Below are 18,052 nucleotides of genomic sequence, written 5' to 3' on the forward strand. Positions count from 1 at the left end.
GAGCTAAATAAAAAATGGGTATAAAACGTGAGACATGAGTTGATTGGACGCCGCCACAATTTGCAATATTGTGTTCACTGCATTTCGAGCCTACGTGTTATCAAGATGGATACTCTAGAAGAATTGTGCAATCTTACGCTTACGTTTTTTTTTGTTCCTGTAGATAATAAATACATTTGATTAAAGAGAGTGAATTTTTATTTTGAAATTTTTTACACATAAGTTACCTACTTTAAATGTGTAACTATGTGAAAATTAAACGGTTGATTAAATGACAGTTCTCATAGATGAGAAACTACTATTGAAATACATACTTAATATACATGCGTTTTCAAAGAAAAACCCGCATAGTTCCCATTCCTGTTGGATTTACGGGATCAAAAGTAATTTTTCCAAATTTCATTGTAATCGGTTTAGTAGTATTCGCGTGAAAGAGTAACAAACATCCATCCTCACAAACTTTCGATTTATTAGTAGAATGTTAGGAAAATGTTTTCATTAAGACTGTCCTTTTATTAACTTGTTAAAATGCTGCATGATTCCTTCATGCTGACTGTGCCTTTCTCCTCACTCCTTTAACTTTATCATCATTTCCTTCTTTATTTTAAATTACATTTCAAGTTTTAAAATTTCTTTTATAATGTACTAACTTTCCGCCCGCGTTTTTAAAGAAAATCCTGCACAGTTCCCGTTCACGTGGGATTTCCGGGATAAAACCTAACCTATGTGTGTATGTACAAAATTTCATTGTAATCGGTTCCGCAGTGAAAGAGTAACATCCCTTCTCACATAATTTCGCATTTATTATATACGTAGGATTAAACAAATAATGTATTCAACTGAAATTAATTATAAGTTTTGTTTTTTTATTATTTATTATTTCACGAAACCGTAAATGCAAAATACATTCACGATTTTATCGATTGAAGCACATCCCATCACTATCACCTTCTATCTATCTAAATACGTACCTATAGTAAAAATGGTGCCATGACTATGTTGAAACGTAGCTTGTTGTCTATAGCTGTCTCATTCTTTCATACGACGTTTTCTTTAGATAGAGAGAAACAAATATATGTAAATTGTATACGCTCGATACAAGTACTCTATAGGTTAATTGCTCTTAGGTAATAAGTATATAGTCTATGCGCTAGATGTCGTGCTTTATGTCGTGTTTCGCTTGGCAAAAGTCACGCACACTACTGTAGAAGTGTCAAATTTTTCCGGTATTTTACTGTTGTTTTTCTAAGTAAATATTGTAAATTATTGATTAAAAAGGTCGAACGCGCACACATTTCATTATAGAGAAGTGATAAAATGATTAGTTTTAAAGAAATAGTGTCTGTGTTAAGTGTTTAGAGGTAATCAAAAATGTATGGAGGGACGGTCGGAACATCCACCTTAAGTGTGAAGTATTTGCGTATTTCGCATTGAAGTAACGTGAATAAATTGATTCAATATGAAGGGCATTGTGTTTATCTATGTTTTATCTATCCATATCACATGGCTTTATTTAACAAAGCAAGCAAAATAGCGAGTTATGTATAACTAGCTTCCGCCCGCGACTCCGTCCGCGCGGATGTCGGTCTTCGCGTGGATGGTTTATTTATCCATTTTGAGTACCTCTGACAATAACATCTTATAAATATCTATTGGACCCAATTCCCAAATACGGCTAGGCCTATAATAATACGCAACGTGTGTTCGCGGTTCTACGGAACAACGTCTATGGATAAAACTGAAAAATTAAGATTATTTTTTTTCTACGTATTTTTCCAGGATAAAAAGTATCCTATTTTACGCCCAGGATAATAAGGTATAATTATACCAAGTTTCATCGAAATCGAACCGCTAGTTTGCACGTGATGCCTTCACATACAGACAGACAGACAGACAGACAGACAAAAATTTTTTTAATCACATATTTGGGTTTGGTATCGATCCAGTAACACCCCCTGCTATTTATTTTTTCAATATTTTCAATGTACAGAATTGACCCTTCTACAGATTTATTATATGTATAGATTACGAGTAATAATTGCATAATGAATGATTCTATATGCCCACACACCTAACTAAATGAGAACATCTGAATGAAATGTGACACTAAAACAAAAACATACTTACATAGGTACTTAATAATATTTCTTAACATTTTCTAATTGGTTTGTACTAAACCATGAAAGAAAACCTTTTAAATTGTACTGTAGCAATATATTATACTATATAGTAAATAACATTTATTTCATTTCCTATAAGTACTCACGAGTGTGAAAAATCTTGTTATACATTATATCTCATTAGCCTAGAATCACTTTACGCCTTGAAACTTTCACGTTTACTTGCATATAGAATAGTAATAGTATAAGGCATAAACATGGCCTTTGAAGGCGATTTCTCACGGTCAGAAGTGGTCTGACACACCTAGATGCATATCGCAATCTGCCTGAATCATTGCATTTTGATGGTACGCTACCTAACTAGGTATGCAATGTGTAGGTATGTGTTGAGTGCAATTTTCACTGCTCATTATATCCTACTAGCTTACCGCCCGCGGCTTCGCCCGCTTTGTCTAAAACCTAATAAATTATATACTAAAACCTTCCTCTTGAATCACTCTATCTATTAAAAAAACCGCATCAAAATCTGTTGCGTAGTTTTAAAGATTTAAGCATACAAAGGGACATATGGACAGAGAAAGCGACTTTATTTTATACTATGTAGTGATGATGATGGTGGACTTAGTTTTAGTTTTAGATGTAACTATTTGTATAGTATTAATGTTAGCATTAATACCTACTTATGTTTTTAATACTAACAAATGGATTTGCGATATCCGAATTCTATGATAAATAAATAAATTACCTATGGTTAAATCTGTAGCTTTATGTTTGCGGTACATCTCGATATAAAATTATCATATTATTCGACATCGGAATTTTATAACAGAACTTCGATCAATTTTTCTGTGCTGTTTCAATTAATGGTAACTGGGTACCTAATACTCTAGTTTACTTACGTTACTATTACTAGTTTCAAAAGAAAATTGTTAATAGGAAAATTTGCTGCTTTATCTCTCTATATATATATATATATAACATTCTCGTGACAAAATGTAAGTTAATTAGATACCATACTCCTCCGAAACGGCTGGACCAATTCTCATGAAATTTTTTTAAAATATTTTTTCTTTAATTTTAAAATTACGTGCACGTTAGGTAGATCTGAAAATAGCCCAACATCTATCATACCCCCAAGTGTTATGAATAAGGCAGAACAACGTTTGCCGGGACAGTTAAGTAGTAATATTATAAAGAAGAGAATATAAGTAGGTACCTTAAGAAATTGTAATAGATAGTTATCCTTGTTCATACGTATATACCTATGTAGGAATGCCAAGAAGCCAGTGAAGAACCTCGGTGACGTATTAAGAAATTATTGTAAGACAATAAGCAGATTGCGACTGGTTGAGATATGCTTCCTAATTTATTACCAATGTTAAATATATGGCATTGTATGTGACACTGAAAATATATGGACTTAGTGATTTACTAGAAAGGTATGTTGGAAATTGGATCAAAAGAAATTCTTATGAAATTATTGTATTGTCACATTTGAATTAAATGTCCGTTAATCTGGGTCAAAATCGAGTCTAAAAGAGTCGATTACATACCTACAAACATACAGACGGACAGGTAAAGCTAATAAATAAGAACAAACGGTAAAATAGGCTGCAATTATGTGGGAAGTAGTTCTTTAATTCGATCTTGAATTTCGGCTCTATCACCGCTCTATATCACTATACACACGCACCTCTAGTAAATATAGATTGCGATGTCAATTTTTGAACATGTTTGGTTTCTGAATTTTATCTACAACCTACAGGTGTGCTCTAAGTTCTCTAATTTCGCTGAAATGTGTTTTAGTTTATCTATAGCTGAATGAAGCTCCTAGCTCTATGTACTCAGGTTTCTCAATATAAATGTTTAACTGAATTCTTTATCTTTTTTAAGAACTAATCACATAATATATAAAGATGAATTTTCAAGTGTTATTTTAAACTATTAAGTATTCTGTTGTGTAAGTGAGGGCTTGTAAGTCGTAACTTGGATCATATTATACACAAAATCATTCGTTATAGAAATCGTAACTCCAATTTTAAATGGTAAATAAAAACGCAACCTCGAACTACCTACGTGTTTAAGAAATACCACATAAATAAAGTATTATATAATATAGTGTAAAGACGTGCATTATAAAATATGTTATTGACAAGCAACACTAAGCCTACGCACACAGCCCACGCTCTATGTGCAACTGTGTATATGTGGGCAATATTTTGGAATGTTAATTGAAGAGTATGAAAATATTAATTTAATAACAATATTAGGATGTACCTGTAGGTTCGTACAGTAGGAGTGGATTCTGAGAACATAACTATAACAATTAAAAGCTTTACTTTATCTGGATAGCTAATATACCTAATATTAATGTTTTTGGTTTTTCAATTTCAGGAGTAATTTTGCGATGGTTATGTGGAATGTCTGCCCTCTTTCACGAGTATATAGGTAGTTACTTACTTACAACTGTAAATAAAAATTTCGTACTTACAAATAACTCTACATATTTTCTAATTCATTTCTATTAGAAAACGACTTACAACTCAAGAGGGTATTTTCTTGAAAATTTAAGGCGCGTACTAATTATACCAATAAATATTAATTATGAAAACATTATACCATCAGGCTTATTGAACATTAATAGACTATCAATTAACACAATAGATGCTTTTTCATCCAAACCTGATGCTATTCACCAATCTTTTTATTAGCTGAATGATCTTTAATTAATAGACTTTTCCAATAAATAATCAATCATTATTTTCATTAAGTTTCTACTGTTTGACAAACGCTGAATTATGCATGTAGATTAATTGCACGACAGCCAGTTAATCAGATAAATTTAATACACATCGATATTAATTATGAATTATTAGCATTCAATTATTGGCTCTTACAACGTTATATGCTTATTTGAATAGTATATTGATACAAAGATACTTGATCACACCAACTGTAGATACTATCTAACTAACAAAAAATTATGAATGGTAATATTTATCGAACACATAATAGGTATAGTTACTGAGAAAAGAATCGAAACCAACCTGTAGTTTTTCGAAAAATCCATAATTATCCAATTTCATGATCTTGCAAAACCACTAGACACTAATTAATAAACAATTACGAATAGGTTGTACACTATCCCGTAATGTTTATATTCTATACGAGTATGTAAGGTTGCGCGCGACCTACTGTGACGCGGTCCCGCGACATTATGTTGTACAGCCTACTCAGCAACTCAGGTATCGGAGTTCAAAGTACTAAGTGTTAATTACAATAAGAGCGACACAGAGTACGGTACTTCGACACAAAAGTTTATTTGTTTTCGGTTTAGCGAACGTCACATAATACTGTGACTATGAGGAATGCAGCCTTTATGTAATACGATGTGATAGCATATCTGGTTACTTTTGAAGTTGGGATGAGAGATTTAATCTGGGAAGCTGGTAGTTAAACAGTTATGTGACAAAAACTAGATTTAGATACCTACGCGTATTTCGAAATTAAGCACGGTCAAGATTGTAAACAATAAATGACTTTTGTGCAGAGCATTATCGTCTTGTCAGCATTCATGAGCCCCGTCCGATTAGGGCCCTTCTGGCCTCCTCCACTCAAGCGACAGCTCAAGCCGAGGTTCGTGGTCCCCGTCAAGGGGGGACGCCCTTGTGCATGTCGCTACCAGGGTGAACCTTCAGTTCACCCCCGCGTCCGCGTTAAAATGTAGAAGCCCTTCTGGCTAACATTGAGAGACACCACACAAAAAAAAAAAAAAAGCATTCATGAGCATCGCGTTATATTTTTATTTTTGTAGAGTAAAAATATAAGTAATAACGTTCATGAGTCATGACCTATATAATTATTAATTGTATATAAAAATTAAGCATTACGGTAAATGAAAAAAAAAATGCGCAAATAAATTAAATTTATTAAATTAAATTAAATTAAATTAAATTGAATAAAAATGAACTCTTATTTAGCGTAAATCATATTTGCATGATCCAGTGTTTACTTAATTTTGCGTTAATCAATAATAAATCTAGTAATTACTCATGACTGATATTACTATAGTAGGTACGTAGTTATTTCGTTTCTTAAACTTTCAAGTCTAAAATATCCTTACAATTTGATCGTTAACAAAATCATAATAGGTTATTGACCTATTAACCGGCGTTCCTTCTCTGATCTATTGTTTTCTAATTTAAACGCAGACAGCGTAGGTATTTTAAATAATACTAAGATTTATACTATATTACTTCGTAAACCATCAGACGGTCCCCCGGTTACCTACATCTGTCGTTCAAATTACAATGCCGTGTACGCAAAACGTGGAATGCGAAGACATCATTATTCCGCTTACGAACCAACAAAAACCATGCCAGAATACCACAACACACAAATATCACTCTTCCATTGAAGTAATAGAGTAAAAATTGTATTAAATATGCGTGTAGAGCTAATATTGTCATTCGAAAAACAATGGACATTCTATCTTGTTGTGTTAAAATGTATGCTTGCATGACGTATAATTTAATCGCTATTTAAATTTTAACATCAGTACATTATTTTACATAATATACAAATTATAAAGATGTTTAGAAGAGGTATGAAACTAGAGGTGGATTAGTATTTGACTATTACGCCAGAGGGCGCTGCTTCAATCATTACTTCTAATCCATACTTAATATTATAAATGAGAAAGTAACTCTGTCTGTCTGTCTGTTACTCAATCACGCCTTAACTACTGGACCAATTTGCATGAAATTTGGTATAGAGATATTTTGATACCCGAGAAAGGACATAGGATAGGTTTTATCCCGGAAATCCTACGGGAACGGGTTTTTCTTTGAAAACGCGGGCGAAGCCGCGGGCGGAAAGCTAGTGAAATTATAAAAATTGCGTCTTTCTAGGACCTGGTTTTACATAAAATACATGTAACTATGAATATTTATAAGATAGCTCAATTAAAAATTATAAATTAAAGTACAAGCTTTTAGCTTACTAAGCAATTAGTTTGAGAGTAGATAGCCTAATGTCAATGTTCGGGAATATGACAAACAAGAAGTAGGATGATTTTCTAATGGAATTAAATATTTCAAAAAGGTAATTAATACCAAAAATAAATGAATAAATACTGACGCTTTTAATTTAATTTAATGATTTCATTGTAAAATGTTGAATATTTAATACATCAGAATAATCTTTAGCAACTAACATCGGCTGATTTTATTTAAGCCGAGGCCATTATTAGCTTGTAAAATTATATAGAAGGGAATACATATTACCCTTCTCGGTTTAGGAAAGAAATAAAATTGAAGGGGATACACAATAAAAAACAGCATTATAAGGCACTTCCTTTAATATATTCTTACTCATATAAAAATACAGGATTTTAACAAAATTCATTTTGTGAGTACAACACACTTTATTATATAATAAAATTGCAAAAGCAATTGTTTCGTAAATTCTTGTATTTAACAAGAAGAGTGTCACATATGTGATCGTCAAATGATCTTATTTCAGAAAGTTTGACTTCTTTATTATATATTCCGAGATATAATTCTTTACATTAATGTCTGAGAACAATGTTACTTTTCAACTTCTTCACTTGGTTTTGTTGGATATCCAGGTAGCGATGATAAATTTGATCCCTTGAATTCAAAAAATTCTTCTGGTTTTAACTTCATACTTTCTATTAACAATTTTCTATCAAATCGCATGGTATTAAAATTATCTAATCGTAATATTTTTATTTTCTCAATCACCTTATTTCTATACACAATATCTATATTGGGGTCCTTTAATATGTCACAGAGACTTTTTATGTCACCTGGAAGTGAATCAAGAAAGTTTTTATCCTCTATTTGAACATTGGACCTTGACATACTTGGTGTTGTCGTAGAAGGCTGGAATTTCTGTCTTTTAGGGCAAATATGCATATCTGGCACAAATTCTTGTGTTATTTGCTGCCCGTTTTCATCAAAAACAATTCTTTTGTTAAATGTACATTCACACTTACTGGTTTCAATATTTCGATCGGTTTCGGAGTTGGAACTATCATCATTATTCAGTAAATGACCGTACTTGGTCTCAATTTTCTTAATAACTGCTTTACACTTGTTATACACAGACCTTAGCTCTTCTAAGTCATTTTGACTTATTTCTGTGGAATTTGAGGTTGAAATTTCACTCTGAAGAGAACTTGGTTCCAAATCATTCTTGCTTTTACGTCGCTTTCTGGATTTTGAACATTTGTTTTGTTTTTCATTGTTATCGCATTTATTTATAACATTATCACTTTCATGTATGACAGGGGCTTCCATAGGCATTTCATTTTCTTCTTGAATTATCATAATGTGTGTATATTATCCGAATGATATTGATAACACTTATTTTGTATACTTTTTCCTTACTTTTCGATTATTTTATTCCACAGACCACAATCCACGTGTTTTGTTAGATTTAAGTTTGACATTTGACTTGACATTTACTTTAGATGACATATTGACACATTGCATTTACGAATCTTATTTTAGAATTTAAGAAAAAAGTAATTTATTAATTTATTCTAGAACATTACTTAAATACACGAAAAATAATTATTTATTTCTGTGGCCTGAAATGCGAACGCAATCCATTGCAAACTGTTGTGAACAAAATGGCGGCGTGCATGCCGCCGCCCACATAACACGAGGCGTCTATCATTACGTCATCCGTAAATGCTATGCGATCGGATACACGCACTAACTTTTTCCTTAAAGTATTTTGTTTTATGTATTTTAATTATTTTAAATCACGTTCGAGATTAGATAACATCTGGATAATATTATGTAACTTTTAATCTTACTTTTAATATATTGGCAATGTAGAATACCTTGAGAATACCTAATGAATGATTTTTCATTCTAGTAATAGAACTAGACATTTATTAAATTTTTGAGATTTTTTTTTTTTAATTTGCGTCACATAAATAATATAACAGAGATAGCAATGAAAAGCAGTGAGAGATAAACAATATGTTATAAATGTTTATTTTTTCTTTTCTTTTTCTTTTTGGGAGCCCCTTCATCATCAATATTTTGTTCCTCCAAACATGATTTATCAAATTCACAATTAATATCTTTATTCTTTTTCTTTTTTCCTTTTTTCGATTCCATATCTTCAGTGATATTCTCATCTACATTTATTTCATTGTCTTTAGGTTTTTTCTTCTTTTTCTTGTCCTTTTTAGGTAAACTTGAGTCTATCGAATCTGTGGGCAAGTCAGTTTTACTGTCATTATCACCTACTGCATCAGAAAATGAGAATCCTTGGAAAACATAATCAGTTTCATTATTGTCATTATCAGAGACAGGTTCCTTGTTTTTTGATTTCTTCTTTTTCACTTTTTTAGGCATTTCCTCAATATTGTTGTCTTGGCAAATTTCCTGATTCTCCGTTGTGTTTATAGAATTATTTTCAGTGTTTTCATTTGAATTTTCATCATCATTAGTGCAAGAAAACCCTCTGAATGCGAAATCACAATTATCATTACTATTATCATTAAATGAAGGGGTGATTTTATTCTTTGATTTCAAAGCGGCCAGTTTAGATTTGAAGTAATCTTCCATGCTGCCCTTTTCTGTAAATACTTTTTCAGCTGTATCTCCCTCATCTTTAACGGTTTCTTCTACATCCTCACTTTTATTTTTAAAACTCTTTTTACCAAAGATATTTGCTAAGTCTTTTTCACTATAACGGGATATATCTTTTCCTCGGGTAAATTTGTGGTAATGAATCCTGGCTTTACTTTTTTTCGATTTCTTTTCTAAGGATACTCCACTGTGTAACACTTCATTTCCCGAGTCTTTGTCTAAAAGAAAAAAAAACTTTATTAATACCTAACTATTAAAACATTTGACTTGTTTAGCAATGCAAATGGCAATATGCAACTAAACTATAATTTTAGCATCAGGTGCACTGAATGATAAGAGCTAAAATTTATACATTATATACTACATGTTAAGATATTACTTATTAATTCCCAACTATTTCTATGAAATGATGAATTTGTGTCTGTTACATAAGAAATCCTCATAAAAACAAAGTGTCTTATAAAAAACCAGAAGAACCTATATAATCACATATTTTTCAAAACAAATACAGAGCTGTGCTACTAAACTGTACAATAACTAGACAATTTTAATAAATTTATGTTGTATAAAAATTATCAAGAGGTTAACTTACCGTTTGATAAATTAGCCAATAATGCATTGAAATCATCCTCATGTTTGGTCCACTGGTCGTTTTTGTCTTCATAACCCAAACCTTTCTCATCATTCTTGTACCGAGCGATTACATGCTCCACAATTCCGTTTTCTTTTGCACCTAACCCCTTTCCAGAACTCCAACCCATTTTCTCTAACATACGCTGGCCAAATTTGTTCGCATCATTACTCCAAGCATTATTCTTCGCGCGTAGGTTTATTACCCGTTGTTTTCGACGGGGCTCCGCTAACATCGACATTATTATTTAAAATAAAATCAACAAAAATATTAAGCACGACCACGTTGAGTTGACATGACAAATGACAACTGACGTAAAATCAAAATGGAGGTCGCCCGTGGCATGCGGTCGACTTGTGCTTCACTTCACACTGCACACAGCGGTTTGCGCGGATAGCACGACTAAATCAAATGATCATAGATGTCGCTATAATCAAAACGACCTTCTTTTATATTCTTTTGTATCCTTCTTTATCAAGTTCTTTATCCTTCTTTTGTATACGTAGTATATTATTATTAGTCTGTGGTGTGTAATATTATGTATTGCAATTTTGCAATTTCTACAGCTATTATTATAGGTACAATTTTTAATACCTTTTATGATTTAAATAATAGAATTTAATAAAAACTGAATGCATGGCAACTTATAATATACTTTTTTTTTGGGAACAAATTCATTTTCATCTTAGTTTAATTGTGAAATATGAATTTGGTACTACCTTAGGGTGTATTCAGAAAGAAAGCTTGAAATTTATAAGCGCTTATAAGCGCTTATCGGCGCTTGTCAGCGCTGGTAACCCGCGCAGGAAAATATATGAACATGACAAGCGCCGATAAGCGCTTATAAGTTTCAAGCTTTCTTTCTGAATACGCCCTTAGGTACTACCTATTTAGTTACCTACCTATTTAGTTTGATAAAGAAACACCCTCAATTATTTCAAAATGTTAGTGGTGAAAAAATACAGGTGTTGTTATCAATATTGAAAACGGGAAAGGTTGATTGATTGTATACGTATGTATGTTTGTTACTCTTTCACACGAATACCTCTGAACGGATTTTGATTATACTTAGCAGTGATGTAGCTTATGAACCAGTAGGTATAATACATAATATTATGCTAAATAAAGTAAACTTTGTTTGTGATAAACCTTTAATTAAACTTTCACATTGTCTATATTTTTTTCGATTTGATTTTAAAGGCAATAAATAAAAATACAGAAATATTATGTAACTAAAAGCTTAGAAATTGAAAACACAACAAACTAAAATAAATTTATAAAGCTTGATTAAGTTAGATTCAGTCGATGGACGATGCTGTAATTATTCACCAGGTTGCATATTGACCGGTTCATATGAAAGTAAAAGCGCAAATTATGCAAAATCTTACTGAAGATAACTTTCCACTTGTTTAATAAATGTTTTGATACATCTAAACGTGTTACATAATAAAACGTGTTTTTATGATGCAGATGCATAGATTTGATAAGTTTTTGTCGTATATTTAAATTCAAAACAAACCACCAGTTACAACTTTCATACAATATCCAGGTACAGTGGTGGACGTTTAATTAGAAACTCGTAACACGATGAAGTACTTAGTCATCAAATTCATTTAACATTTATGTATTAACGTATTAGAGATAAAGTATTATTTCATATGTAATAGAACACCCGTTTATCTAGTTTTATAAGAAATTGCTTAATTTTAATCAAACGTTAGCTTAAATTAATAAAATTAAACAACTCTAAGTGAAGTCTGATTTCCGAGTATTTTCAGTCTGGACAACAAATTAGAAACAGCATGGTTCGAGTGTTCCAAAGTCAAAACCTGTTGAAATGCCGCCAATATTTTTTTCTTCTACAAATATTTGCACCGTTTTTTAAACATTCCATCTAAAAGTTTCTGAAAATTAATTTGCTTTGCAGTATAAATGGGTAAAAGTAAGATTTGTGACCCATCAACAAGAAAAATAATTTTAAGTTTACATTTTGACAAAAACTGGAGTTACAGGAAAATTGCAAATCATTTAGAGTGTTCGATAAAAAGATATTCAATGCTACAGTTTATTTAAAAGAGCATGGTACTTCTGATTAAGTGCCTAAAAAAGCTCGACCATGAAAAACCACTGCACGCGAGCATAGGCAAATAATTCTTTTTGCAAAAAAGGATCCATTTAAAGGTTCCAATTGTATTAGAAAATATGTTTTTGCAAACGTGTTAAAATCTCATACAATCTAAGCCACGACGTTGTAAAGCCGTTGTTGTCTATAAAGATTATAACAGTCTAAAAACAACCCCATACGTGCCCATACTATAATATTTCCTCCGCCATGCTGAACTGTTTATTTATTATAAATAATTCTTTTTGCAAAGATGGATTCATTTAAAAGTTCAAATTCTATAATAAAATTAGTTTTTTCCGAAGACGAACCTCGCAATGTGTCGATGAGATCGGTTCGCAGGCAGTAAGTCGAGGCAAAATTTTTTGGGAGAGACGCCAGGAAAGTACAGCTTCTTACTAGGCAGTACAGGGAACAACGATTTTCATTTACTAAGAAATATTGCTAGTGGACAGCCCGCCAGTGAAAAAGTTTTATTTTGGGATGAAACTAAAATTAATTTAATCAATTCTGATGGCAAAGGATACGCGCGTCGTTCAGTTAACCATGCCTTAGATAATAAATAAACAGTTCAGCATGGCGGAGGAAACATTATAGTATGGGCACGTATGGGGTTGTTTTTAGACTGTTATAATCTTTATAGACAACAACGGCTTTACAACATCGTGGCTTAGATTGTATGAGATTTTAACACGTTTGCAAAAACATATTTTCTAATACAATTGGAACCTTTAAATGGATCCATTTTTGCAAAAAGAATTATTTGCCTATGCTCGCGTGCAGTGGTTTTTCATGGTCGAGCTTTTTAGGCACTTAATCAGAAGTACCATGCTCTTTTAAATAAACTGTAGCATTGAATATCTTTTTATCGAACACTCTAAATGATTTGCAATTTTCCTGTAACTCCAGTTTTTGTCAAAATGTAAACTTAAAATTATTTTTCTTGTTGATGGGTCACAAATCTTACTTTTACCCATTTATACTGCAAAGCAAATTAATTTTCAGAAACTTTTAGATGGAATGTTTAAAAAACGGTGCAAATATTTGTAGAAGAAAAAAATATTGGCGGCATTTCAACAGGTTTTGACTTTGGAACACTCGAACCATGCTGTTTCTAATTTGTTGTCCAGACTGAAAATACTCGGAAATCAGACTTCACTTAAAGTTGTTTAATTTTATTAATTTAAGCTAACGTTTGATTAAAATTAAGCAATTTCTTATAAAACTAGATAAACGGGTGTTCTATTACATATGAAATAATACTTAATCTCTAATACGTTAATACATAAATGTTATACCCGGCGCGGCCTAAGATGATCCCTATGACACTGACAGTTATTCTCAAGAGACAAACTTGTAATGGCGTCACCATTAAATTAGAAACGTATTGGAGGCGTCTAAAAATGGCATTTATTAACTTTTACGTAGCTTTATGCCATTACAATGATATTCCGTTGGAATTATAACAATTCTTAACATTTACGAGAAATTATATCAATCTGACTTTACATTTACGTCCTTCAAAACTTACATCGTTGGCATTTATCGACTAGTGCGGAAAGTATCGATAAACAAATTTCGATAATGGAAACGAGTTCACATTTTTTCCATGCTTAAGCTATAGTTCATTCACTATTGAATGGAACAGAAGATCGCAGCATAATTAATTAATTAATTACCGTTCGCGTTAATTTACTTACCTATGATAATATAAGTTTTTTAGAAAAATTAAATGGGGGATTCCATTTTCATGATAAAATAATATACACTGTGTTAAACGGGTTAAAAATTACGAGAAAATGATAAGGCGCATTTTTATGTTTTGGAAAACTTTCGTTTTACTTACCGTTTCGTTTACATAATGGACGTTAAAAATTCATTTTATAATATTTGTAAAAACATGTTTACCGACGTGGCTGAATGCAAACCACGCCTTTGCCTATAAAATAATAAAGTATCGACACGATCCATCATACGAGCAATCACTAAGACGAACTGTCATAAGGATCATCTTAGGCCGCGCCGGGTATAAATAAATTTGATGACTACCTTCATCCTGTTACATGTTTCTAATTAAACGTCCACCACTGTATGTGTTGAATATGTGGTTGATTTCAAAATAAAATTTGATAACAATTTTTTGTTTCATTCTCTAATTTATTTCCCAGAAAAGAAAATAATGGGTACCTAATTATTTTCTGAATAAAACTAAAACATTATAATCATAAACACTAGATTACTTAATGGTCTGTTATGTATATAAGGTAAGTAGCCATTAAACTGAGATCTTAGTTAGGATTTGTAATAGTAATGATGTATTTTCTTCTGCCCAGCAGCTGATACAATTTCATCATCGGTTAATCCATACTAATATTATAAATGCGAAAGTAACTCTGTCCATCTGTCTGTTACTCAATCACTCCTTAACAACTGAACCAATTTGCATGAAATTTGGTATAAAGATATTTTAATACCCGAGAAAGGACATAGGCTACTTTTTACCCCGGGAAATAGGATAGGTTTTATCCCGGAAATCCCACGGGAACGGGAACTATGCGGATTTTTCGTTGACTGCGCGGGCGAAGCTGCGGGTGGAAAGCTAGTTTCAATATATAAAGTCATAAGTCTACTCTTTCGTTAACCAATTCTGGACCTAAAATACAAAACGGTCAGACTTTTCTTTCGTTTACAAAACTAACTTTGTCTCTAATTCTGGATTTCGATAAAAAAAACAAATGAGAAAACTTTCTGAAAAATAGATAGTAGGCACCGCAATAATAGATAAAAGGACAATGGTTCCCAATTCGTAAGGTTTGTCTGTATATTAATTACAATGGAATTTCAAGAGAATTTCTTATCGATAATCACATAACGGATACTGCAGTTAAAAAGTTATGAATACAGAATATAAAAAAAAAACTCAAGTGCTATAGCTTCACCGTTATTCGATCTAAAAGTACTAGGTCATTCCTAAAACGCCTTTTTTTTTTATAGTGGGGAAATCTTCCAAAGATACCCACTGCCCCCGGGGAAGGAGCCGTGGGTTATGTCGGATTCCTACCGACTAAAACCCCACTGTGTTCCGTCGAGCCGCTTTAATGATGGGGCCGCGGGTATTTGTTAGAATTCTTCCGCGACCCCCTCGGCGGCAGCCCATCTCTAGGCCAGGCGCGAGCCAAGAACAGGAAAGATGGTTTGCCTGCTCTTCCCTCCCGTTGGCGGCATGAGCGGAACACGTCTCAAGCCGCCTCACCGAACCGGACGATGGATTACATTCCCCGTTCCACCGCCCGGCGCCCTTCATCAAGGAGGCACGTTACGACCGTGTAAAGCGGCCGCAACACGGCGACGACGCCCAATAAGACGTCTGCGCCGGATCGGGCCCGCGTGAGGATCCCTCTCGCGCACCCGCTCTGCCTCCTCTTTCTGCGAGATCACGTTCTCCGAGAATGCGATCACCGCACGCCAGGATCTGTCGCCATCCACCATTGCACGAACAACGGAGGGTAGAGAGAGATCCGGCCCGATAATCGCGAATCCTAAAACGCCTACTGCGTCTAGTTTATGCTCATAATTTTCTTGAACCGTTTTGGAGAAAAATAAATGTAAACTTCTTCAACATTTGATTTTTGTCGGGGATTCTGAACAATGCCCGCAATCTCGTCACTGAAATCACAGTACCTACATAATTATTATGACAATATTTCCAAGGAATTGTAATACTGTAGCACAAGAATATTATATGCGGCACTAGTACTAACGTACTGAAAAAGGCTTCAACTTTGAAGGAAGTAGGAACACAGTCGGAAGTCCACTGTAACAATTTTTAATCCGAATGCGTATGTGCAGTTAATTCATGCATTCTCCACCATATAACTATTCTCGATATAGTTCTGTGTTCTCCACTAAAAAATAACAAATATACCTAGTGATCCATTACCGAACAGAAGATAACCAAAAGGTTTTCTTGAATTGAATAATTTAAATAATAAAAGAAGGAAGCATTATCCATTTGCATAATGCATTAAACTTAATTGTTGTGAGTAAATAAATACATGATTTTATCTCACAAATATGGTCTTGACAGGTATTACGAATTTACCTAGGAATTTGCGATTTTTTGCGGTCGCTCGATCATATTATTACGATTGCGCACCACAGCAAATTATTCTGTGACCATTCACCATAAGTACATTATTGCTTATAATCTTATCAGTTCTATAGTAAATTATATTTTAATGAGGACAAGAATATTTTATAATTGCTCTTTAATTATGATTTTTTATGTTCTATTAAATAAAATAGCAACTTGGTATAATCACAACACCATAGAGCTGATTATTATTATGTATTTCGATAATTTTGAAAAAATAAAATAGACCGTATCATATTGTTTAGCAGCACTAGCACAAAACTTGCATCTGACATAATGAGAGATACCTTATGTAATCAACCACCAACAAATTAAGATTTATTTATTTATCTTAGCATCGCCATTAGCCTCGATAAAAAAGTGTCACCATCTAGAAAGTTGAACGCACGCGAAATACTCAACTAAAGAACTACTAACCAGTATCACATCCAACCTTATGTGTTACAATTTCTATTGAATACACAATTAAGTCATCTGACCACCTTTGAAAGTTAGAGCGAAGGGTATGATTAACACGTTATTAACTTTTTTTTTTTATAGTGGAGAATGCATTTAGGCATACCCAGGGCACTCGGGGAAAGAGCCCTGGGTTATGTCGGACTCACCCTGCTGAGTGCAGGGACCTATTCTGTGTTCCGTCGTGCCGCTTTATACAGGCTGTCCCAAAAAGTAGTGATGAACGAAAGCTAGGAGGTAGAGGGACAAGAGGGCTATCCGAATCACCCCCATGTATGTTATGCGATTTTTCGTATTTTCGGAGTTATAACGTTTTTTTCAATTTTTCACCTATCGCCGAGTACGATGATATTTTCACTCATGGTGATGTCAATTATTGCGCTAGATGCTTGATTTTTTTTTTTGTTTGCTAAGCTGAAAGATAGGCCAATTCAATATGGTAACATTTACTATCGTTAGATCTTCGAATGGAATAAAAAAAAAGAATTAAATGCCAAGAAAGGTAAAATTACCCAGTATGTCTACAACTTCAAGGGCCCATAAAAAAATAAAATGACATAAAAATGTTTTCCATTTGGCTTTTAAAAATTTGCTCTATCTATCAGGTAGCTACCCTAAAAATTTCATTTTATTATTCAGAATGCTTCAATCGTAAAATTGAAATCTAAATGTGGTAAGTGCAAATATTTTATTAACATGATTATCATTAAAACCAATAAATAGTATTTAATTATGAGAAATTTTTAAAATAACCCCGCTGTTGCTCAATGTAAGTGCGACATCACCGTAAAAAGTGATCTTTGAAATGTTTGAATGCCCTTTTACCATTTTTAATGGTTTCTTCTGCAACTATGAAATTCCGGGTTATTTCGTCCAAATTGTGGCATTCTCTCAAGTAGCCGAGGTCTTTTTAGCATCACCATTGAAACAAATCAA

The 18,052-nt window shown here is 32.9% G+C and overlaps 3 protein-coding genes across 3 annotated transcripts in view; all 3 read right to left on the reverse strand.

The window, feature by feature from the left end:
- The window catches only part of LOC123700750 (tight junction protein ZO-1-like), a 121,475-nt gene that overhangs the window by 46,543 nt on the left and 56,880 nt on the right, over positions 1-18,052 (reverse strand). The window lies entirely within an intron of this gene.
- Positions 7,462-9,011, reverse strand: LOC123700748. Its single transcript, XM_045648066.1, has one exon. The coding sequence runs from the start codon at positions 8,471-8,473 to the stop codon at positions 7,709-7,711; it is 765 nt and encodes a 254-aa protein (XP_045504022.1). The 5' UTR covers positions 8,474-9,011; the 3' UTR covers positions 7,462-7,708.
- On the reverse strand, positions 9,129-10,708 carry LOC123700747 (PIN2/TERF1-interacting telomerase inhibitor 1). Its single transcript, XM_045648064.1, has 2 exons — positions 10,347-10,708; positions 9,129-9,972 (listed from the first exon to the last, which is right to left on the reverse strand). Exons 1-2 carry the CDS (start codon positions 10,624-10,626, stop codon positions 9,140-9,142), a joined length of 1,113 nt encoding a protein of 370 aa, XP_045504020.1. The 5' UTR covers positions 10,627-10,708; the 3' UTR covers positions 9,129-9,139.

This window comes from Colias croceus, chromosome 20, assembly GCF_905220415.1.
Source record: "Colias croceus chromosome 20, ilColCroc2.1".
NCBI lineage: Eukaryota > Metazoa > Arthropoda > Insecta > Lepidoptera > Pieridae > Colias > Colias croceus.